The 24,601-nt window shown below is 38.7% G+C and overlaps 1 protein-coding gene across 1 annotated transcript in view; it reads right to left on the reverse strand.

Moving 5' to 3' along the window:
- Positions 1-24,601, reverse strand: part of TMPRSS15 (transmembrane serine protease 15) — a 149,230-nt gene that overhangs the window by 97,583 nt on the left and 27,046 nt on the right. Inside the window, 1 exon segment of the mRNA XM_065421225.1 lies at positions 24,484-24,551. Within this exon segment, the coding sequence (XP_065277297.1) occupies positions 24,484-24,551 (68 nt within the window).

A 24,601-nucleotide genomic window follows, 5' to 3' on the forward strand; every position in this document is an offset into this window, starting at 1 on the left:
AAAATGTTTTATTTTGGAAATGTTGAAATGCATCTTTTCTGATCTTTTCCCCCTTTTCTTTGACTGAAATAATTCAGTGAAACCAACACAAATTAGCAATATGTTTAGGTTGTCCTGAATCTGCATTTTTAATCAAAAACAGTTTCAGCAGAACAATTTCACCCAGTTTGAGCTATGAACAATATATTTTTTAAATTATTATAATTTAAAAGAGTACAATATTTAACTGTTATATGGGCAAATGTTGTACCTGTCCCTGTATTCAAAAATAGAGAGGAATGGACAACTTTTTCTAAAAAATGACTTAGTGTTATTACATATAAGTATTGTTTGACTGATAGCTTTTCATTATCAACTCCATAGTCTCAGTAACCAAATTCTAGTTCAGGTCATTTCCTAAGAAATATATTAGAGTGCAATCCCAGCAGATTGACAGTACAATCACTTTATATTGTGCCAACATCATTTGCAGACCAAGCAAAATTTTCAGTCTCATTGTGATGTTTTTATTTTCCTTTTTAATCATACTATTGCATAGGGCAAAGAGGTTGCTGACACAGAAAGAGGGGAAATGTTGTATTCAGATAATTCCTCTAATACTCAGTCTACGACAAAACACACCCAATGCCTGACATTCTGTTAATCCGTCCGTGGGAAAATGATTTGGTTACATTCACAGGAATGCCCTCCATTAACAAGATGAAGTGAGACTCAGCTTTCTTGTGGCAGGTGTTTTCAGATATGTGAGTGCATTTTGCTGTGCAGGCTGCTGTGGAAAGCACTGGAAAACTGCATCAATACATCTGCAATGAAAACCTAGTTACAGACCGTTAACTTATTTTTGCTGATGCTTATGAACTGGCATTTAAAACAGAACTCAGGCATATATATGGCTTCCTAGGTTTGTTATACTGGTAAATTCTAGCAATTGCAACTTTAAGAAACACGGACTTAAATGACTTACCATCAAGCTTTACAATGCAGAACTTAATGAGATTCCAAATGAGGACAGTGGCATATTTATTGTCAAACCTCACATGTGGGAGAAAAAAGGCTCACATGATTCTTAATTCCATCCACAGCATGAGTTACCTGCCTTGTTTTTGGTAACTTAAAGGACTATGTGACTCCTTATTTGCGTCTCTCTTATGCAACCTGTTCTCTCCACCGTGGCACAGCTAGCTTGGGCTTGGTATTGCCTGCATGGCAATGACATAACATACCTCACTAGCATTCTATAAAATTCTGTTGCCCCTACAATTTCTTTTCTTGATGCCGGGTTATCCAACTTCATCAGCAATCCAGCAGAGGAGTTACGTCATTGTTGGCCTGTGTGTGATATAATACATCATATTTCTGGAAAACATTTGTCAATAATCCATTGTGGAACAACTGTTGTGTTCCTAGTCTTTTAGGACACAAACTTCCATCCAATAATTTGTCTGATTTTATGAGTTTCTCAGCACAATTTAAGTTCCACTGAGGCTGATATTTTACTCATGTGATAGCGTACCAAGGAGCAGTGCCTGTGTTTGCTGGTCAGAGCCGGCATCTTGGACCAAGAATGTAGGAAACTCCGTGCCTAGCTATTGATTAAACATTGAGAGATAAGATCCATGGGTCTGCTCATGTTGGGAGAGCCACAGGCAATGGAAAGACCCACTCATAGGCATACCCAAGAGGAGTATGCTTTAAGATATTATCCTAGAACTTTCACATACAAGATTGCTAAATAATAGAAGGTTTTTTAGGGGCACTGGCTGAACAGATGCACAAAATTATACTTTGATGGGTAACTGAATGCAATGAAGTAACTGATACATTTTCTTTATAAGGAGGAGAATGCTGAGGATCTAAAGAATGGGGTTTGAGTATATTCAGATTCATATCACATAAGCCAATATCTGAGCTGTACCATGTTTTGTGCATTCACAATTTAATTAAACTCTGGTTTTCAATAACCCTATGATAAAAATATAGTCTAAACCCCCTGAAGACATCATACATTTTCTGAAGAGGGTTCAGAAATAGGAACTGAAATTAAGTATCCAGTGAAATGACCCAGATGGATTTCTGGGAACTAATCTGTCGCAGTGTGAATTGATCCATATCAGGGAAATAATTAAAAACACACTGCTGTCTTAAGCATCTGTAAGTCTTAGACAACTCAGGTGAAAATAAAATCTGCACATAAAGCAAAACTGGAGACATTGCTGAAAGACAATAAAAAAGTAGCATCCTTAACTCTCTGTGCTCAACGGAGGCCAGTAGGATCTTGCTAGCCTGGGTTGAAGTGCATTGCCAGAGCTGAGTGTGGAAACTTTCATTACATCTGGCCACACTTTGCCCAGCTCTAGGCAGCTTCTCTTCATCATTCATTTTCTCTAGTACTGGTTCCAAAATTGTGCCCTCACACATACAGCACTGGATAGACATGTCTCAGAAAAGGGCCACAATCAGAGACCCTTCCTCACATGGAATAACACCTTACTCTGTGATGAATTCCACTGATTTCAATAGCACTACTTGTGGAACTAAGTGCTTCTCGCTGTAAGTAAGGCTGTCAGAATTTAACCCCAAATATTTCCACTCATGTTTTTGTGGTTTTTTTTTTTTTAAACATTTGTTTCTGAGTGATGTGTTTGGTGACATGAAAGGTGGGAGGGAATGTGTGGGTCATGGGAGAAATTGGAATATAAAGCCCAGGTGAATGACAAAAATGACACATGGTGCAAGAAAAACAGTAGGAGAAAAGGCATGAACCATGGACTAGTGAATAAAAAGTACATATAAGCCCAAAGTTCTCCCTGTCAAAGATAAATAAGAGCAAAGGGAAGGGACAGATAAGACAAATTAAGGAGGAATCAGCCTCTTATCTCCACTGATAATGTTAATAGCAAAACAAGAAGGCAAAAGGGAAAGGTCAAGAGGGAGTAAAAACATCACTGGTGCTCAGATTAAATTTGTAGAAAAGCCAGTGAGTTAATAATATATCAATGACTGGAAAACAGCAGCAAGTCCAAGGACAATATAACGGGGTACAGGGGTGGCAGGCAATTATAAAACATTTTATGTATGTAGATCTCCTTCTTGGAGACAAATATGGAAATCCTGAAAAGAAAATCAAGATGGATGGTATATGGGTCTCTGCCCCACCCCCCACTCTCTGCATTTGAAAGAATGAAATTATACTATCTGCTGGTTGTAAATATGGAGATACACCTATCTCATAGAACTGGAAGGGACCCTGAAAGATCATTGAGTCCAGCCCCCTTCCTTCACTAGCAGGACCAAATACTGATTTTTGCCCCAGATCCCTAAGTGGCCCCCTCAAGAATTGAACTCACAACCCTGGGTTTAGCAGGCCAATGCTCAAACCACTGAGCTATCCCTCCCCCTTTAAGCAGCTTTTTGAACAAAATGTACATTGTCCAGGTAGAAATATCTGTACAGTGATGATACTAAGGGATCACCAAGAGATGGAAAAGGAAAAGAGGATAGGACTGAAAGAAGGATTTAAGTCACAGGCCGGAATCATCGTTATCCCTTTCTGTTCAAATCTATTAAAGATATCTGTACTGGGAGATGTATAAAAAGGTGGGGAGATCACTGGTTTTAACTATGTATAGATGCACCCTCTTTTTCTTTACAATCTCAGGCATTTCCTGTACATTTCTGATATGCCTATTCATTGGCCAGTTCAAATTGATGAACTATTCTTCAGGACACATTAAAGAAGGGGTGACTTAATGCAATGTTCAAATCCAAAGGTTGGATACTCACATTGCTATTTAAACACTTAAAATGGGAAATGCCTAAATGCCTATTTGAGCATCTGCATCTGGATTTAAGGAGTATATATATATAACTTTATTTACTGTAGATCTCAAAATGTATTACAAACATAGGTAAGCATTATCATCCCCATTTTGGGGGGAAGGGATAACTAAAACCTATAGATGGTAAATCAAAATAAATCACACAGTGAGCCTCCAGGAGAGGTTGTACTAGAACCTTCTGACTCCCAATTCTGTACATCACTCAAGTCTTTGGTCAATCTGCTATGCCTCAGCTCTTTGGAAAACCTACTCTAGAACCCTGTTTGAAACTGAGCTCTACCTTTACAGATCTGAAAAAAACACAAGATGCAAATGACTGCATTGGAGAAGCTGGATGAAATGATTACCAAGTAGCTTTCATTGCCCTCTGGGTCTTCTGCCTTTGATAATAGGCTATATGTGGTGGGTACCATAAAGGATGGGATACTTTGTCCATGAGTCTTGTTTGCCACATTGCTCTCCACCAATTGCTTAAGCAAAATGGGAGAATATGGAAAATCCACAGGACTCTGCAGATTTCTTTTTTAAATATTTATTTTTATTATCATTGAGGATACAATAGAAAATAAAAATAAAATACTCTGGAGATGATTCCAAGTGAGATTTGTATGTGGTCTAATAGCTATGCTACTTCTAAAATACTCCTCATTGAAACTAGGAGTAACCAAACTGATGTGCAAAACATGTCTGAGAAGAATCTCATTGTAATCTCTATAATGGTGAAATAATTCAATGAAAGTCACAATAATTTCTGCCTCTCCCCCCATCACTAAGCTATTGTACATATATACAATAAACTATGAGTCTTGAAAACACTCTGCAATGCTTAACAATCACCATCCTGTGTGACAACAACATGAAATCAGCCAATTTGATTCCTTTAACACAGTCAGTCCTTCAAAGAGAATTTGACCATGTACAAAGGGAAGTAGGTGGGGAAATAAATGATAAGCATATAATTCCAAACTTTTTAGTTAAAAGTGACTTTGTGCCTTCCCAAATCTCAATGCCTCTTTATTACAACTGATCAAATACGAAGAAAAAAACCATGAAAATTAAAGGAAAAAAATAAATTATTTTTTTGTTCCATAGGATTTGAAAAGGAAGGATTTTTTTAATTCTATTTTTTGGCAAAATTTTTATCAAACAAATTTGGGTTTTATTTATTTTGTTTTGTTTTGTTTTGTTTTTCCTGAATTTTCCCTTGCTCCCTCATCTTTACTCTCTCCTATTTTTCTTTTGCCCACTTTGCTACTATGGAGTGGGGAAAGAAGAAAGGGGAAGAAAAACAAAAACAAATCCTGAAATAATGAAAAAAAGAAAAAAGGTGGCTAAAATTTTTCAGAAAAAATGGACATTTTTGAAAAAAATTGTGCTCACATTTTCCAATTAAAAAGGGCAATTTTTCAAATAAAAGTTTTTTTCTTTCCCAAACTTCTCTCCAGTTCTATTCATCATAGTGTTCCTTACATCAAATTCAAAAATTGTATATATTTTATAAAAGAAATTGATTGCTGATCATCAAGGGCGCGTATTTTCCAAAAGTAGAGGGGGTTCAACAAATGGCAAAAAGAGAGGGTAAAAAGAGGGAAGATCTGAGCACTCAGCACAAAATTGAGATGTTGAGAAGAAAATTAATCAAGGAACCAAAGGACACAAAGAGAAGAAATTATTGAATTGACTATATACTAATGCTAGGAACCTAGATAGCAAACAAGAGAAATTGGAATTGCTCATTTATTGGCATAAATTCTGTCTAATAGGTATCACAGAAACCTGGTGGGATGATTCACATAACTGAAATGCTAAAATAATTGATTATAACCTATTTAAGAAGGATAACATGACATGATACCCAATCCCTCTCAGAAGGATCACAGAGTTTGTGCGATGAATGTGTCTAGTTTCTTGAGACTGAAGATGAGAGCACTAGTAAAGAATTATGAGAGGTTTCTCCACTAACTAGTTGCACCATTCTAGATTAATGCATACACTGTAGTCCATTGTAACAACCGTGGAATATTCTGAATACTAATATTTAGCTAACATTTTAAAATTCTTAATTCTTTTAAACTTTTTAATTTTGTAGAAGAAATTTTAAAGGAAACCAGATACTATTAAATTTGCATTCAAGGTGTAAATCCTGACCCTGCTGAATCAATGGCAAAACTTTAATTGACTTCAGTGAGGATAGGATTTCACCAAGGATATTTATGCATTATTTTTGCCAATGTATAATTTAATTGTTTCAGTATTATTATTATTTATTATTATTTTGCTGGTTACTTTTGATACTTATCCTTTTAAGATCAAGTCTGCACGTGAGAAAAAGGGATCCATAAATTATAAATTTAAATCACTTTCTATCTACAGTTCTACATGGTTCTCAAACAATACGTGCTGACTGAAAGTACCATAATTTAGAAGAGCAATGGTTTATACTAAGTTCATGAAGCTGAATAGTCAAATATGAACACAAAGGGTAAAAATTTCAGAGCGAAGTAGGCTAATTAAAGTACCTATGAAAGAGTATAGGACATTTGCCCTTTTTTGCAACCATAAAGATTATAGAATTAATAGATATATAGTATGAAACTTATATGAATGATATGGAATTGATGATTTATGGAAAACTGCTGCATAATGTTAAATGTTTGATTTTGGGCTGGGGATTATATGAAGCAAATTATGATAATTAGACACACAAATGAAATCTAAGTATTTTTCTATTTACTGTTCCCAGAATTTTATTCTGAAAATAATTTCTATTCTATAAAGCATAAAAACAAGAGAATCAATATCTGAAATAAATAGCCAGGGTGGGATATTCAGAAGCACTCAGAAACTCTGGTTCAGAGAAAATCGATGAGATTTACCCAACTGTTCAGAGACAATTCACAAACCGAAAAAAAAATAGATTAAATTTGTCAATAAAGTATTCACTATGAATTTTCACCCAGTTCTAACAAACAATACTCCTGGGAATGGACCATTGTCTACCTGAAGAATAAAAATGCAGAGAATCAGGATGAACATGAAATTAATCAAAAGGAGACTGAGGATCAATAGACAAGTTGTCTGGTAAAGAAATTAAAGAAAGAGAACATCTTAAGGACAGGTGTGAAAGCCTCAAAAAGGCCAGAGTAATAAGTTTATAACTCTTCCAGAGAAATTAGAGAATTACTAGAGAAGTACGAAAGACTTTGTAAAAGAAAATTATACAAATAATATATTTTAAAAAGTGCATTCAGAAGCATAAAGTGAAAGGCTTAAAGGAGAATGCATATAATATGAGAAAAATGTAGTCTATGAACTAACAACATTAAGACAGGTATTAAATAATCTAAATAAGGAGTGTTCTTTCTTGAAATGAACAATGCACATCATTATTTTTTTTTTAAAGAAAAAACAGTTTGGTTCTCCTCCCAATAATAATACTTACTTTTCTACAAGTCATATTTGGAAAACTGTTTAAGAGAAAATTTAGCAGATGTCAAAAAGTGTTAAAAATGATACATTAATCATTAATCTTTGTCACAGAAACATTCAACGATACAGATAAATTAATCTGCTTTCAATCATTAGATGTAGAACACTAAGAGCAAATAAATTTCTAAGCGTAGACTTTTTGCATGCCTATTAAAATATATATATTTGGTTGAACAAAATATTTGCTTAACTTAATCCTTGATCATCACTCCTGCATAGTAGCATAACTACTACCACTCAAACTGTGGGTAGCAGGCATAATGTCATGTAATTCGGGAACATATGTGAGACATCTATTTTCAATGTGTGTTTTTTTGTTACTTGCTCTTTTTTAAAATACTCATCACATACATTCACATAAACTCAATAAAGATTTCAGAGGGTGGTTGTGAGCAGAATTTGGAATTTGTTAAATATGAGAAGAACGTTGTCCTGTAAACTCAGACTGGGAATCACTATGCAATCTATAAAAGTGTTTGAATTTTAAATGTTCTTATCCCACTCAGGCCCCCCTTCAAGGAAACACTTAAACAGTGCTCTAGTCCATCCCTATTATGGAAAACACAGGCTTATATTTAAGCTTGTGCTTAAGCCCCTTTCCTGACTGGGATGCTTTCCTGAATCAGGGCCCCTGAGATGACAATGTCAGGTACAATGCAACTGAAAATAAGCAGATGAATTCAGACCCAATATCAGTTTTGATTGTTACCAAGTCTCCCTAATCTTGTGACTGCCCATTTTTTATACTATCATTCCTTAGAGATCTTTTCTCTCTTTTCTTCATTGATCTACCCTATTAGCAGAGAAAAAGCCACACCTCAGTACTTTTGATCCATGACCCATTTAACAGTCTTCTCCTATCTCAATTTGAAAAGAACCCACGCCAAAGTTAAGACACCAGAAGACCCCTGGAGAATGCTCACTTATGTACCTAGTGCAATTTCTAAAGTAAATAAAGCACAAGATTAAAATTCATCACACGCACCTACTGTAAATAAAAGAAAAGAAATGTAGGGAACCTTTTAAATATTTACAGCTGAAAACTAAATCTTGCAGTTCTGAGTGAATTTCACTGTTGATTTGAAAGATTGTTCTTATCCTTTCCATTTCAGTAGAGCACATGATGAATCAATATCTCAGGAGGCTATTCTGAAGTGTACTCTCTGGGGCTGGGACTTTTTGGGACTTTTTTTTTTGTTCTGTGTTCATGCAGCGCCTAGCACAATGGGGTCCTGTGCTATGATTATACAAATAAATTAAGTAATAATAATAATAATAATAATAATAATAATTAGTTGCCCAAACCGTGTGACTTCATTTTTAATACTTTCTTTCTATTAGTTTGATTTCTGGAGGCTAATGTTAAGGAACTTGGACCTAGTGTCATGGACAACTGTGTGAGAGGTCATCTGTTATCAACAGAAAAAAAATATTTCCAAAGAACACATTTGAATAATTACTACAGCTGTCTCCTCCATACACATCTTACCTAAAATAAATGATGAATCTCCAACTGTTTGAGAGTTAAAGAAACATGGCATTGTCATCATATTAATTTATCTATTTAAAACCACTGTCATTCTGCAGGTTTTGAAAAGGAATTTTATTTATTATTTATTTGAATTTTTTGATAAAAAATATTATTTTTTGGTTTTGAGATTTTCAAGTTTTAGTTTTCCAGTTTTTGCCCTCTTTCTCTTCTTCCTTCCCCCGTTTCTTCACTGAAAAAGGGGGTAAAAAGGAAAAAAATCCAAAAAATCCTCCACTTTTTTGTTTTCAGGTTTCCTTTAAAACCCCCACTTTTTTTTTAAAAAGTCATTTTTTGACAAAATTTTGCATTCAAAAATATTTCAGGCAGCTTTACTTTTAAGCTTCTCACATACATCTGAAATTGTCTGCTTATCAGGCTTACAGCTTTGGAAAACACTCTCTCTTTGGACACGAAGGAAAGAATTGGGGCCAGAGTTTGAAAACAAATCACCATTCAGCCTCCTCTCTCATAATCCATTAGTTACAATAAATTAAAGTTAGGTATATTAAATCCTGTATAATTTTAACGCAAAGCACAGTCAATGTGGAATTCTCTAGATTTATACATACACTTGATAACTTGATGACCATTAACAATCCAATCTAAAATAATGATAGGGTCATCAAATCTAATGTTTTAGGGTAAAAGCTGAATGAGGGTCAAGAAGGATTTTTTTCTATGTACTGCATTGCACACAATTTCACTAGGGCTTGTATCCAAAGGCTGTTAAAATTCAGTGTTTGTGCCAAAGCCCACTGAACTCAGCAAAATAGCTGAGTTCAGTGGGCTTTGGCACAAACCCGAGGTGAAATATAGGTGCTTCCCCCCGTCCCTCCTCTAAGGCATCAGACATGTGGCCATTACCTGATGCTGAACAAAAGACTATGTCCCCGATCCTGCAACTGGATTTACCCTGGTGGAACTCATTGCAGGACTGAGGATGAAATAAAGTAACATTCTGATGTGGCATTGCAAAAAGTTTGTAACAGTCCATGCAAAATGCATTTTAAGTATAAAATTAGTACAGGAAAACTCAAAGAATTCTTTTCTTCAAAAGGAACAGAAGTACACTTTGCACAGATAGTAAAGAACTGCTTGAGAATTAAGAGGTGCCCAAGAATATAAAAGTTAACTAGTTAGTAAAATATTTATAGAACTCTGTGGATTAAATTTCTTCTCCAGGAGATTTCACAGAACTGCAGCAGCAATTTTCTATTTCCTGAAATGAAAAGGAAAGTCCAATGTCACACTTTCATTTAACAGGTATTTAAACAAATTAATTTTACCTTAGAAATAATAGACCATAAAGACTTAAATCAACATTCCTTTCCCACATGAGAATAAACTATACTGGTATAAACAATTTTATACCAGTATAACAGCGGAGGGGAGAGGATTAGCATTTTAACTATACCTACATAGTTAAAGCGGTGCAGCTTTTGTGTGTAGAGAAGCCCTGAGAGTGTTAAAGATGAGATTGTGTGGATGAATCCATGGATACAAGCTGCCCCTACTGTTACAAGAGATGAGGGTTTTGAATTCTTCTCTCTGATGATTCCTTGATATTGGGTTAGAGATGCAGAAACCCCAGAAGTGGGTGATTGTATTAATGTTCCTCTCTTTCTGGCCACAGTAGAAGTACAGTTATGGAGAGGAGACAATGGTGGAGTAATATGTTGGATCTGATTTTTAGATTGGGATTGGAGATTAGACAATTGGAATTTAAAAGTGTCAAGCATTTTGAACGGGTCTCTCAACAGATACTGCACAAAACAGCCCGTGTACATTCATGCATCTTTAGTTGGCTGGTTCAAATGCCTATGTTGGCATTATCAATAGTCTAACATCTGTTACAATCTGCATCCTCAAAACATGTTGGGGCCAATCATTTTTGAAGAAATACATTGAAATCTGGCCCCTCTAAAGTCATTGGCAAAAATCTCATTTAAAAATTTCTTCCCATTGGGGATTTCACCCAGATATTAAAAATCTTTCTTATGTGCGAGTGTTGTTCTAATGAAGGTAGACCACAGACACAGCCATTTAATTTACACGCTTGCTAAGTCCTGGTGCATGTACTTGCATGTGCAGAAATGGAAGCCAGGCTTTTAAAGCATATCCCACAGTTAAAGTCTCTCCTCTCTGTGGGACTTCCTGGGATTGGAAAGTCTTCCTAATGGTCAGGCCCTTGATAAAGCCTGTTGCAGATTTTATTTATTTTGAAAAAAAAAAACCTGATGGTTTGCCTGATCAGCAGGTGACAGAGGCTGGGGTGTGGTGAAAGAGATTGGAGAAAAAATGCATTCTCAACCAGATGTAGCCCCAAGAGAGGACACTACATTGTTCTCCTAAATTAAAATTTTCATTTTAAATTGTGTGACTTTCAATGTTCTCTCATTGTGTCTGCCCTACTTTGAAAGTTTATTTTCTATTTTAAAAGAAAGCTCCCAATTTAGGGTTATATTTTCTTTTGAACGTGTAATTCCCATTAGTGCTAATGAGACTTATGTGCAGGCACCAGGGGATGAATCATGTCCCTTAGCTTATTTAATAAAAAGTGAAAGTTGAAAGGAATTGCAGCTGTGCTATTTGAAAGCCTTTACTCTTGTGGTTTACTCTTTCACCAGAACCCCTCAATGGTTTTATAGCTTTATTGCATACAAATGAACATTATTCTACTGCACTTCCTTTGGGGAATGGGGATGATCAATTCAGTTTATTTAGTAGAAAAGAGAGAGATGATTGCTTTCTTTGCAACACAGAAACTACCACATATACCCTCCATTTCCCTTGGATGTGGCTGAAATCAGACAGGAGATTTGAATGGGTCACCGTCTTTATCCACTTCTGAGAACAAAGAAACACATGTTGTGAGGGTTACAGTTCCATAAGTCATCCTTCTTTTCCCCTTAAGCCATCCTCAATCCTTCTTCTAGCTGCCTCAGTTTGTTTTCTTGTGCCCAGAGGCATTGTTCTACTTCTGCTATCCATGAAAACAAGATCTATTAAAGTTGCTTTAAATAAATCAAGGCCAAGATTATTTCTGAGTTATTTGCATCCCAACAACTTCTGGACAAAACTACTTTTTTCCACTCTTTATACTTCTCAATGTTGTTATGAGTGCTTCAAGTTTTCATAACCTAAAATCAGTATGTTTAAGAACATTGTGGTTGGAAACAGAAAAGGGAGATGGGATAAAATGAAATTCTACCTGAACTTTTGACCAAAGTCAAAATCAAACCTGCACTGAACCTCTTCCAAAGTTAAATTTAAATGAAAAAGGATAGGTAAGAGAAAAGTTAATGTGTTTCTCCAATCTTTGGCTCTGCAAAGGTGCCAACCTTTGATATGTAATATAAATTCCACACTCATGTACAAAATGTCAACTTGGAACTGGCAGAAGATAAGACCTCTGCCCCAGCGTTCATCATTATTGTATTTGTTGATAAGTAAAAGCTTCTGCAAAGTTACCTTTTAACTTAAATGACTATTAGAATAATATTGGGGTATTTTACTGTGGAACTATACAGCAGATTTAATCATACATGCCTGATGTATGTCATGTGTCTTGGAAAATGAACTGGGTAGTAGACCCTGAGCCAGGGACTGAAAGGAAAAGGGTACTTTAGGGGAACCAGCCTAAGAACCCAGGACTGTACATGCGAGCTAGGAATGACATGAGGCACAAAACTTAGAAAGGGCCTGGAAACAGGTCCCAGAGGCTGGTCTGAAAAGAAGCTCGGAAGGACAGAGGGACCTTTTGTTTGTTTGTGATTATTTATTTTGGACTCAGTACTCAGAAGAGGTTATGTTTGTTGTGATTTGGCCAGAGGGCTAAGCCACATCTCCAGCACATCTCCAGTCTGTGCGAAGCTGAGGAGACCAACCTTGGGGAAGAAAACTGAGGCAAGGAGAGTCACCCACTCTGACCAAAAATAGATTATATGGGGCAGCCATGCCCCTATGACTGGGCCATACAAGAAGGCTGGTCTGTCCACTAAAGAATACTCCATGTGCAAGGAGTTTGCCTAAGTTATGTAGGGCATGACTGGGGAAAGGAGACATGGCTGATGTACTATTGTGCTCCAGTTATTCCTGGCTTCTGGAATGATCCTGTAGAACCATGGGAAACTGAGTGTAATGTATAGCAGCCCTGAAGATGCTTTATGTTGGGAAGCTGGGCTGATCCCAGCCAGCTCCAGAATAAGCAAAGCACCCCTCATACCAGTTACTGTGCTCAGCCTGAACAAAGAATGGAGAATCTCTTTGCACACTACACGTACTTAAATGAAAGTAAGCCAAAATATTAGAAGAGAATAGAGGGGCAGTGAAAGTAAAAAGGAAATACTTTGATTACATAATTAAAAGCTTGACATAAAATAGAAGACATTCTATAAATAAAGAAATGGTCCCAGACTCTATGTAATTTCACAGGAAACTTGTCTTCTAAGTACATTATTATTTAGGTAATTAATTCAGGACCAAAAAACATCCTAGGTTTCTGACAAAAGGCCCCTCCAAACTCTGCCATCAAATTATCAAAGATTTGCAGGACTCTGTCCATAATGTGGATATGTTTCTTTTTTTAAATTAAAGAATCAATAAGAGAGCTGGATAGGAAATTGTTTTCCTGTCCTTTGAACATTTTTGAGATTTCAAAGCTTTCCCCATTCTGCATTGGGATGAAACTCAGAACTTTCAAAATGCTTAATGAAAAAAAAAAAAAAGACAGAAAGCAAGAGACCAGAATATCCAATAACCCAGCGGTTAGGGCATTTACCTTGGTTATAAGACATGGAGCTTCAAGTCCCTTTGCCTGATTCCAAGCAGCAACTTGAATCTGACTCTTCCACATCCTAAGGCCTGATCTACACTGGGAGGGGGTAGGGGGGATCGATCTAAGATACGCAACTTCATCTACAAGAATAGCGTAGCTGAAGTCGACGTATCTTAGATCGACTTAGAATCACTTACTTCGCATCCTCGCGGCGCGGGATCTATGGCCGCCGCTCCCCCGTCGACTTTGCTTCCGCCTCTCGCTGAGCTGGAGTTCAGCAGTTGACGGGAGAGCGATCGGGGATCGATTTATCGTGTGTAGTGTAGATGCGATAAATCGATCCGCGATAGATTGATCGCTACCCACTGATCCGGCGGGTAGTGTAGATGTACCCTAAGTGAGTGTTAGAACCACCAGATTATAGGAGTCAGTCTCTCTCTAGCCCAATGAATGTTTAATTATTTATACAAAATGTAACAGCTCCAATAGGAGAGACAGAGAAAGACCAAACCTAGAGTGCTCGTTAACCTAGTGGTTAGGTCACTCAGCTAGGACATAAGAAATCCAGGATCAAGTACCAGCTCACATGAGGTCGCACTAGGGTAGACTCTTTCCTCCTTCTCTCTGCTTTTGGCCAGAAATTTAATCCTGGACCTGAGAAACCTTCCTGATCAAAGTTTTGTTGAAACCAACCCTTTCCTGCAAAAAGTTTCAGTTTAGACAAATAAGCATTTTCTGACAAAAACACATTTAATCAGTAAATTCCCTGCCAATTCCATTCAATAATAGTCTTCCTCATCTCCAATATGCGTGGTATAATTTCAGAAAGCTGACTTGAATCTCCCTATATTACAGATAAAGCCTACAAATTGTAAACTGTCACTGAGGCAATTGTATTGATTGAATGCTTTCTGTTACTTGAACTTTTGCCTTTTAAGAGGATCATTTTTGGACTTTGTGCAGATTTTATTTCCTCTTACATAAAATTATGGCCCTTATCTATTCCATTAGATGTACGATTTAATTATATTGACACACAAGCAGGAATGTTTTATTAATCACTAAATGCCTTCAGATGCTGCTGATGGAAGTTAATGTATTAATGTAAATTGTATTTTATTGTGTTCCACAGAACCATTAAAGAACTGGCACTAATATAAAATGTGCAGATCTAAATTGTAGGAACATTCATACAGAATTAAGACATTATATTCAATAAAATAATTTTATCTTAATCATATTTCTCAGTAACTTTCACTATTAAATATTTTTATATCAGACAAATAATATACGCAACCTCTTAGACAGGATATATGTGTTCTATAACCTTAGGGAGGGGCCTAACCTCTATTCTTCTCAACACTTATTTTACAGTCAGTCACAGATTACATTATTCACTAGAAAAGCATATGAGAAGGTATTTGAATTAAGAACTAATGATGACATGTAACAACAGAAATCTTTGAGCATTTAAAATATGAATGGTAATTGGTGAAAAATCAGTTTCTGATTTGACTGAAAAAGAAATGTTTATTTAATATTAAAAATGAACAAGTTTATTATGAACTGTATATGACTTTACAATCAAGGTTCCATTGCAAAATGAAACAGAGTTACTGGTGATTGGCTAATTAATTCATCTTTATGGTATTTGTTCAATATTTTATACGTGAATACTATAGATAATAAACAATGTGACAAGCTTATTTTTCTAGTACAGTATAGGAACAATACATACTATCATTCAGTGCTCCAGTCATTAAACTGTACTAGTTATTCCTTTTGCTTTTGTGCTTTATATTTTGCTAGAGTATTTATTAGACCACTAGCTTCTAAGGAGTGGACTGTTCTTAGGATTTATATATTTAATGCACCAATATATAAAATAATTAACCCTCACTATATCACTGTGATCTGGTTCAATAATTATTATTCCACCCCCACCACCTCCAAGAGTGAGAGAAAAAGATGAAATAGCTTACCCGAGACCACAGTTAGTGGCAAAGTCAAAATCAGAAGTCAGTAATGCCTGATTCTCAAACTAGGGCCCATTCCTCCAGCCCGTACTGCCTTCAACTCAGATCTAGTGTACACAGCCATCAAAACTGGAGCAGAAAGAGGCTGTGAAAAAGATCAACATTTTAGCTAGAAACAGAAACATATTTCAAGTGGGCTGTTCAAAGGCTTCCACTGACCTTAGTCTGCTCCCGCTGAAGTCAGTGAGAGTTTTACCATTGACTTTAATTAAAACAGGCCATCACTGAGCAGTTTTGAAAATTCCACTTGAATTCAAGTGTAGATTTTCTCGATGAGCAACAAGTGGATAGAAAATTACACTGTATATTGTACTTCAGAAGACGATTACCTGAAATCTGGCCAATTATAGAATTAAAAGTAGTTTCAGGTACTGTACCTGCCCCCGAGCCCTACAGGTAATATTGTGAATTTACAACTACATTTTAACTTGTTTTCATAGAGAACTGTGATTTTTAAGTTGATAGAATACCTTTAATATTTGTCACAAATGGCCCAGTGGAAAGGAAACTTTATCAAGATGTTTCCCACGCTGGTAATAAATCAGTAACACTAATCATAATCAATATTTGAAACAAAGTTTTGGTATTTAATAATAAAATATAAAAAGGGTAGACAACAACAAGCTATCTGCCGGTAACTGGATAGTATTGTTAATGGAAGGTTAGGGATGTGTTTCTTGATTTTAATTTTGCTTGTCTATAGATTTGATAAAATTGATAAAACTGACACAGAGTCACTGTTGTTTCATTTTGCGATATAGTCCAGAACCACTGAGAATCTGAGTGAGCTCGTCTTCCATGATCCTGATTAGTTCCCTATAAATGAACGCTTTGGCTCTCACAACTTTGAGAACCTGGCTTTTTTCAAAACAAGTCAAAATTTTCATAAACAACCAGTTATTGAGTGCCTAACTAGAAACTCTTTAATGGAGCCTGATTTTCAGAAAGTGCTGAGCTTCCACCCACTGAAAAATCAGGCCTCTTTGATGTGTCTTAAGTTGGGCACCCAAAAACTGAGACAACTGAAACCACTAGTCTTTTGAAAATCTTGGCCTTAATTTTTAATTTTGTATATATCCTGAATACATTTATTTTTAAGCTAGTTAGGATACAACTGGTGGATTACAATCCCCCCTCCCCACACACTGCTGAGGTTGAAATGTAATTCATCATTTGAATACTAGCTCACATATCTGTAATACTTCTCAATTTACTTCTGATCACTCATTACTCTTTTTCTTCCTTACATTAAAATCAAAACCTTAACCTCTCATTTTCCTTATCTTGGATTGGAGCTTGTCCAATCTTTCTTCTATTTAGACTGTTAATCACAGCCTTTTCCACGGGTACCACAGACTGAAGTATAATAGGCTAAAATAATGTAATATTTGGACTTCAAAGATTCTATTATATGCATATAGGCACACACCAGAAAATAGATCAGCAGAGGGAAAGTCTAGGGTGGAAGTTTCTTTCACCGAATATAAACCCACAAAGTGGTTATTTTGCAGCAATTTCAAAACAGAAGGTGTGGAGGGGTATTTTGAATGGTGCAGTAGACATGACTCCATGTTTGTGTGAACACCTCCAGGTTGACTGATGGGAAATATAAAATCAGGACTATGCAGACTATTCACGGCCCTAAACAAATAATGTGGGAGGGAGGTGAGGGGAAGGGTGATGTTGGAGTCTTATGCTAGAGGTGGGGACTGTGAGGTTATTGCCAGTCAAAATAAAGGTGAACAAAATGTCTGTCCTGGAAGAATTTTGTAATGAGTTTTTGTAATAGTTTCAAAAATTTGCCCCATCATAGGGAGAACAAAAGCAGGGAGCCTTTTCATATCTCATTTGTAAATCGTACTGCAAAAATCAATGCCTTTGTGTACACCACTGTCTTCTTTCTCTTTCTCCAGAGCCGGAACACCAGGCTCACTAATAACCTGCTATGATTTAGAAGGGTATTAGCATGCAAATGAGCCACTGTGCACCTAAACACTCTATCTAGATCAGGGGTCGGCAACGTTCGGCACGCGGCTCGCCAGGGTAAGCACCCTGGCGGGCCGGGCCAGTTTATTTACCTGCTGACGCGGCAGTTTCGGCCGATCGCGGCCCCCACTGGCCGCGGTTCGCCGTCCCGGGCCAATGGGGGCGGCGAGACGCAGCATGGGCGAGCGATGTGCTGGCCGCGGCTTCTCGCCGCCCCCATTGGCCCGGGATGGCAAACCGCGGCCAGTGGGGGCCGGGATCGGCCGAACCTGCCACGTCAGCAGGTAAATAAACTGGCCCGGCCCGTCAGGGTGCTTAACCTGGCGAGCCGCGTGCCGAACGTTGCCGACCCCTGATCTAGATGTATCTAGAACACTTTGTCAGTCACCTGAAAAAGCATATTAGTGGTCTGGATGAGCAAATTTTGAGGATGAATCCCAGAATTTTATTTTCTTTTATTTTATGTGCTTTCCATAATGTTACATTTACACAGAAATGACAAGTTGTTCCTGTTCTATGGCTAGAGTGAGAAATTCTTGAATCCCACATAGAGCCCAAGTTATCAGGCTTTATGTGTCTGTGCTAAACAGGAACTGAGCTATCTGATACATAGACCACCTGTCTTGGCCAACGTTCAGTGTTTCTTTCTGGAGCCAATGCAGAGTCCACCATGCAGGACCATTTCCCCCATATTGTCTCCATCTCATCCAACCACACACACACAAGGACACAAAGGAGTGCCACAGGATAAAGGCCTTTTTGTGCCTCTCTTCTTGCAGGAGTGTTTCATCCACATAGAAGACTTCAGGCTCTCTGGGTCTGCGAATGCAGCATACACCTCTACCCCGATATAACGCTGTCCTCGGGAGCCAAAAAATCTTACCGTGTTATAGGTGAAACCGTGTTATATCGAACTTGCTTTGATCCGCCGGTAAGTGCGCAGCCCCGTCCCCCCAGAGTGCTGCGTTACCGCGTTAGCTCCGAATTCGTGTTATGTCGGGTTGCGTTATATCGGGGTAGAGGTGTACTTCATAGGCACAGGTATTATTCATTGATCAACCACCACAGTCTTGTGTATAAAAATGTTAAGAGAATCTCAGGATTATCCCAGAAAACAGACACAATAAAAAATGGTAATGCCTCTTCCTGTTTCTTGTTCATATGCTGATCAGTTCAGTTCACAATTACATGGTGACAACAAAGAGTTTATCCTTTTGTTTTCTATTCTGATTTGTAATTACAAATGTAATTGAATATTATCAATTTCCATTCAGTTTATGAATTTTTCACAGTTCCTCATGCTTTGGTAATTATAATTTAATAGTCAGGAACTTTTTTAAATCTTTGATACTCTGAAACTTATTAATATAATTGCTTATGTTAATGATAAAGTTCCCTTCACCTCACTCTATAAAAGAGACAATATATTCCAGGAAATTATAACTTTGTTTAATTTTATTCCTCTTATTTCTTGTCTTTCTTATTTGGTTTATTAATTAATCCTGTAATATAAACAGCCTTCAGAGATGGCATAAAATAAATTAAATATTATCTCTCAGTCTAAGTAGAATATGGTTACTTACTCTATAGTAACTGAAACTCTTTGAGATGTTGTACTAAAGGCCGATCCCACTCTAGGTGTGCATGCATCCCATATGTGAGACCAGATATTTTTAAATAGCAACTTTGGGAAGAAGACAGCTAAGGCAATAGACTGGTTCATGTGGAATTCTGAGACCACTTTAGGGATGAATTTAGGATGCGGTTTCATCACCACTTTGTCCTCATGGAAGGGTGTATATGGTGGCCCAGCTGTAAGAGCTTGTAATTTGCTGACTCTTCGTGCTGATGTGATGGCTATGAGAAAAAAACGTCTAGATGGTGTGATGATAAAACAAGCATTCCTTAATGTTTCTAATGCTGGCTCTGTGAGCTACAGGAGAGCCACATTAATCTCCTTTGTGGGAGTAGGGTCCTTAATTGGAGGACAGATATGAAGAATTCCCCTAAGGAATCTCAACACTGTAGGGTTTGAAAAGACCAAGAGTGACTGTACTGGAGCGTGACATGCTGATATCGTTGCCAGATGGATATTAAGGGAGCTAAAGGGTAGTCCTGCTTACTTCACGAGCAGTACAGAATTTTTGACATCAGCTGGCTTCACATTGTTTTGATCATATGGAAATTCTTTTCTGCTTCAAAGTGTAAATCTCACTGGTAGAGGGTTTATGACCCTGCAAAGAATCTCCTGGACCAGTCAGGAGACAGTCTATGTCAATCCTGCACAACCAGCCAACATCCAGGCCATCAGATGCAATTACTGTAGGTTCAGGTGCAATAACCTTGGCTCTGTGAGAACATGTCTGGATAGATGGAAAAGCATATGGGTGGCTGGCAGGACATCTGTAGGCTATCCAAAAGGCAAAATTGCCTTGATCAATAAGGTGCTGATGACTGTGTCTTTGTTCCATTTGATCTTTGATATGATCCTGGGAATCCGGGGAATTGGTGGGAAGGCACACAATAGTCCTCAAGACCGCCAAAGTTGAAAGACATTTGGAAGGGAGCCAGTGTTCTCACCTCCCTTGGGGCAGGAGTCCCGGCAGTGAATACTTATGGCTCATGACCTGCTCCGAAAGTCTGACAGGTCTTAGTTGACCCCTGGTAGGTGCAGAACCCTCAGAGTCACTCCATGCTGTTGACACCATTCCCAGAAATTGATCATCTCCAGGGAGAGAGGGAATGATCAAACACCTTCCTGCTTGTTTATATAGTGCATCGCCAACATGCTGTCAATCAGGATCTGAATGGCATTTCAAAGGGTGAGTAGGAATTCCATGCAAGTTAGTCTGATGGCTGTTAGTTCAAAGATATTCATGTGTAGTTTTAGATGATCCTGAGACCAGAATACCTTTCATTTTCAGGTAATTCAAGTGGGTACCCCATCTTGTCCCTGATGCATCTGTGACCAATGCCATCATCAGGGAAGGGACTAAAATGGGTGTTTTGTACATTTAATGGGTTTAGCTATAAGTTAACTTCCTGAAGGATACAGGGTGAGATTGAAATTCATTTGGTAATATCATAAAGTGTGTGGATGGAGAGTGAGCCATCTTCAGCCAGCACTGCAGAGGCTGCAGGTGAAGTATGGCAAGTGGCATCACATATGTGCACCATAAAAACAGCCAAGGAGTCTCAGACATGTACATACTGTCATAGGTCTTGTTCAGAGGTCATCCTCCATCAGCTTCAGGGACCGGATCCTGTCCTCTGGTAGGAAGGCTCATTGAAGTGGAATTCAGGGCTGCTTCAATCTCCACCTGGGACCTGACTTTAATCAGCCAGTCACCTAGATGTGGGTAGACATGGACTCCTTGTTTCCTTAAATACACTGCTACTATGGCTAGACACTTGGTGAACACTAAGTGCTGTAGCGAGCCCAAAGGCTAGCCCCCTGTAGTGGTTATGGTTCAACCCCATTGTAAATCATAGGTACATCCAGTGGGCCAGATTCATCACCATATGGGAGTATGCATCCTACAAGTCAAGAACTGCAAACCAACCTTGAGCTTGAAGCAATGAGATGATGGAGGCAAATGTAACCTTCCTGAACCTGAGACAGCCTATATATTTGTTGAGTTTCTTCAGGCTAGGATGGGACAAAGAGACCCTTTTTTCCTTAGGAGTAAGGAAATAACAGAAGTAGAAACCTCTGCCCCTGTATTTTTGAGGAAACCACCTCTAAGGCTCCTAGCTGAAGCAACAAGGCCACTTCTGTTTGTAATAGGCTCTCAGAAGAAGGGTCTCTGTAGATGGAAAGGGAAGGTGATGGGTAGGGCATAGTGAACGGATTTATTTGGGGTAGCTGTGGTCTATGATTCCCAATATCCATCTGTCTGATGTTATACAGATCCTGCTTGGTAGAAGGGTATGAGGTACATACCAAAGTTTGTGTTCCCCGGATTAGTTTCTATGCAGCTCTCAACCATTCCATCAAATTTGCTGGTGGTGATCACAGAAGAGTGAGGGGCTGAGATTGAGGAAGGTTGATGCACCTTGTTGTACCTCAGGCATTTCCTGGCATGCTACTCCACTAGTCGGTGGTACAACAGAATGAGTGTTGTTTGTTGGTGCAATGGTTGAGGATAGTACACCTTTTAATAGGGTGGGAGAATGTAGATCCCCAGTGAATACAGGATTGCTGTGGAATCTTTCAGTGAATGTGGGGTGCTATCTGTCCATTTGCTTAACAGCCCTAAACCCTCAAAGGGGAAGTCCTCAATCATGGATTGTTCCTTGCAAAGGATACTTGAGGTTTGGAGCCACAAAACTCTCTACATGGTCACTTCCGCACTGTCAGAAGTGTCCATTGCCACCTTTGTGCCAACTTGTCCAGGAGCAGTCCTTTTATGATGTCTTTTCAGCTCCTCTCTGTTTTCATGAGGGAACTTAGCTATGAAGGGTGTCCCTCTGTCCCATGTCAAAAACTTTTATTTGGCCAGCAATGGCGGGCAGCTGGTCACCTTCAGTTGGAGCAAGACCATTTCTTCCAAACAGACCTTACAATCCTTGTTTTTATGCATGTTTTTGGCAGAGCTCAACTTCTCCTGGACAGCTGAGACCAGGTTTGGGTGTTGGAGTAAAAATAATCAAAACCCCAAGGGGAAGTTCCTGGTATCATTTCTGACATGTTTTTCCATAGGTGAAATATTGGCTGGCATTTGCCACAAAGTTCTTGCTGGGTCTAAGAGGCTTTCATTTATAGGAAGGGCAATCCTGGAGGAACCAGCAGGTGACAAAATATTGAATTGTTTGAGAGATTTTTTTTGCAGATGACCAAAGTCTTAATCTCTAAGGTGTCCTTGATCCATACCTTGAAGTTGTCTAGTGCCAGCATTGGTGCCAAGGTTACTGTTTCATCTGGGGATGATGAGAAGAGGGTTCATTCAGCTTCCAGGTCCCATTTGTCTCAATATTGTGGAGACTAAGGTCTCACTAGTGAAGCCACAGAATGGGATTTTCTCCACTTCTATAAAGGTGGGGACCATCATCTAGATGCCCAACTGGCTGGGCCCCAATAGCCTCAGTAGGGCCATGGTGGCATTCTGTATATGTATGGAGGTTAACAAGTAGATGACCAGGTCAGCACCAGTCTTGGTGTTCCGGTGGTTGAGGTCTGTAGAGATCCTTTGGTCTCTTGGTGACACTGCTAGTAATCTCAGTGGCGATGGGTTTCTCCTCGATGCTGACAAAAAGATGTGTCCAAGGGATGGTGATGAGGAATATGCTTCTTCCATAAATAGTATCATCTGGTAGGGTGGTATCAGTTGGGGCTGTAATGGTACACGTGCCCATATCGGTGCTGAGTGTGGCTCCAGTACACTCTGAGTTTTCACTGTTGGTGCCAGAGTTGATTTTGCTGGGGGTATTTCTGGTGCTGATCCCAGTATTGATGGAGTTCATTGCAGCACAGTCCGCTCTTTTTTGCCCATCTTTGACACCATGCTTACCTTGGCTGGAGTGTCTTCCTGTGTCCCTCTTATGAGAGCATCTCAAGCTTTATCTTCAGCTATTGCATCAGTTCTTGGGTCAGCCCCTTATGGCACCCTGCACTGATGTTTGAGGCCACTGATAGCTTCATTACTGGTGCCAATGTCAACATCAATGTTGCCACTGGTCAGGCTTCAGTACTACCCTCTTTGCAGAGATGTTCAGAGTTTCCTGCCTGCTGGATAGACCACTGGAAGACATGGGCTTGACCATTAAAGGAGGTTTTCAAATTTGAGTCCTCTGAATCTGATGCTATTCTCATAGATTGGTCCAGAAGATGGAGCTTCAACCTTGTATCCCTGGACATGTGGGTTTCTGTAGAGAAGGAGAGGTAGACCAATCACCAGTTTGGGATGTGAGACTCTCCCTAAGCTGAACCAGCATCTGCTATGGCTGTCTTTGAATGGAATTAGCCCATTACAGGATGGACAAGGCTTGAAGTCTGTCATTCTAAAAATCTATATGGGTGTGTGTGTACTGGGAAGGGGTCTGTACAGGCTGGAGGGTCGTGCAGGAGGCTCTGCAAGCAGCTTTCAGTTTGACAACCACTAGAGCAGACTGGGGTTGTAAAAATAATAGAATAAATATAGTTCTCCTGAGTCTTAGAAAGTTTAGAGAAGCTTTTGAGAAATTTAGCTGGAGCTAAAGTCTAGTGAGTCGGATACCAGCTAGGTTCTGTCTTGCTGCCACAGGCATTCAGAGGAAACCGAGGGACGATCATGACTGCCTTGCCATTTATGCTCTCATGAGGGAACACAAGACAGCACAGAGCATGTGCGCAGCCCCAACAGATGCAGTTGTTAAAAAAAAAATCCAGTCTCAAGCACATGGGGACATGTGCACCTAGAGTGCATTGAGAAAGAGCTACATTGACACATACTCAAAGAAAAGCAAATTATCTATTCTTAGTTTAATCATAGTATCCATGCCATGCTTCAACTATTCATAGGGCCAGATTGCAACCTTAGGCACAGCCCTCTGTAAGGCATGGTGTATGAATTGTACCATCTCTCACATAGTCCTGGATGACACTGTTACTTAGAAACACATCTCAGTCATGATTCCTCTCCGGCTTTCTACTTGTTCTGACAGGAAGAGGGGAAGGGGTGTGATTTTCTGCTGGACTAAACCAGCAGCAATTTATGACACGCCCTGCACAGGTTCAGCTGTACTGGTGAGTAAGAAAGGAGGTCGATCTAAGGCTCTGCATGATCTCTAATCCACCTCACTGACCTGCTGAAGGAAGGGAGTAAATGGGGCCATAGCTCCACATACCTGGCCCAAGGAAGGTCCAGATAGCCCATTCAAAGGAATAAAAGCAGGTGTATAGTCCAAGTCACAATCTAATACATAAAAAGGAAGAATTTTAGTATAAGGTATCAGAATTACTGAT

This window comes from Emys orbicularis, chromosome 1, assembly GCF_028017835.1.
Source record: "Emys orbicularis isolate rEmyOrb1 chromosome 1, rEmyOrb1.hap1, whole genome shotgun sequence".
Taxonomy (NCBI): Eukaryota; Metazoa; Chordata; order Testudines; family Emydidae; genus Emys; species Emys orbicularis.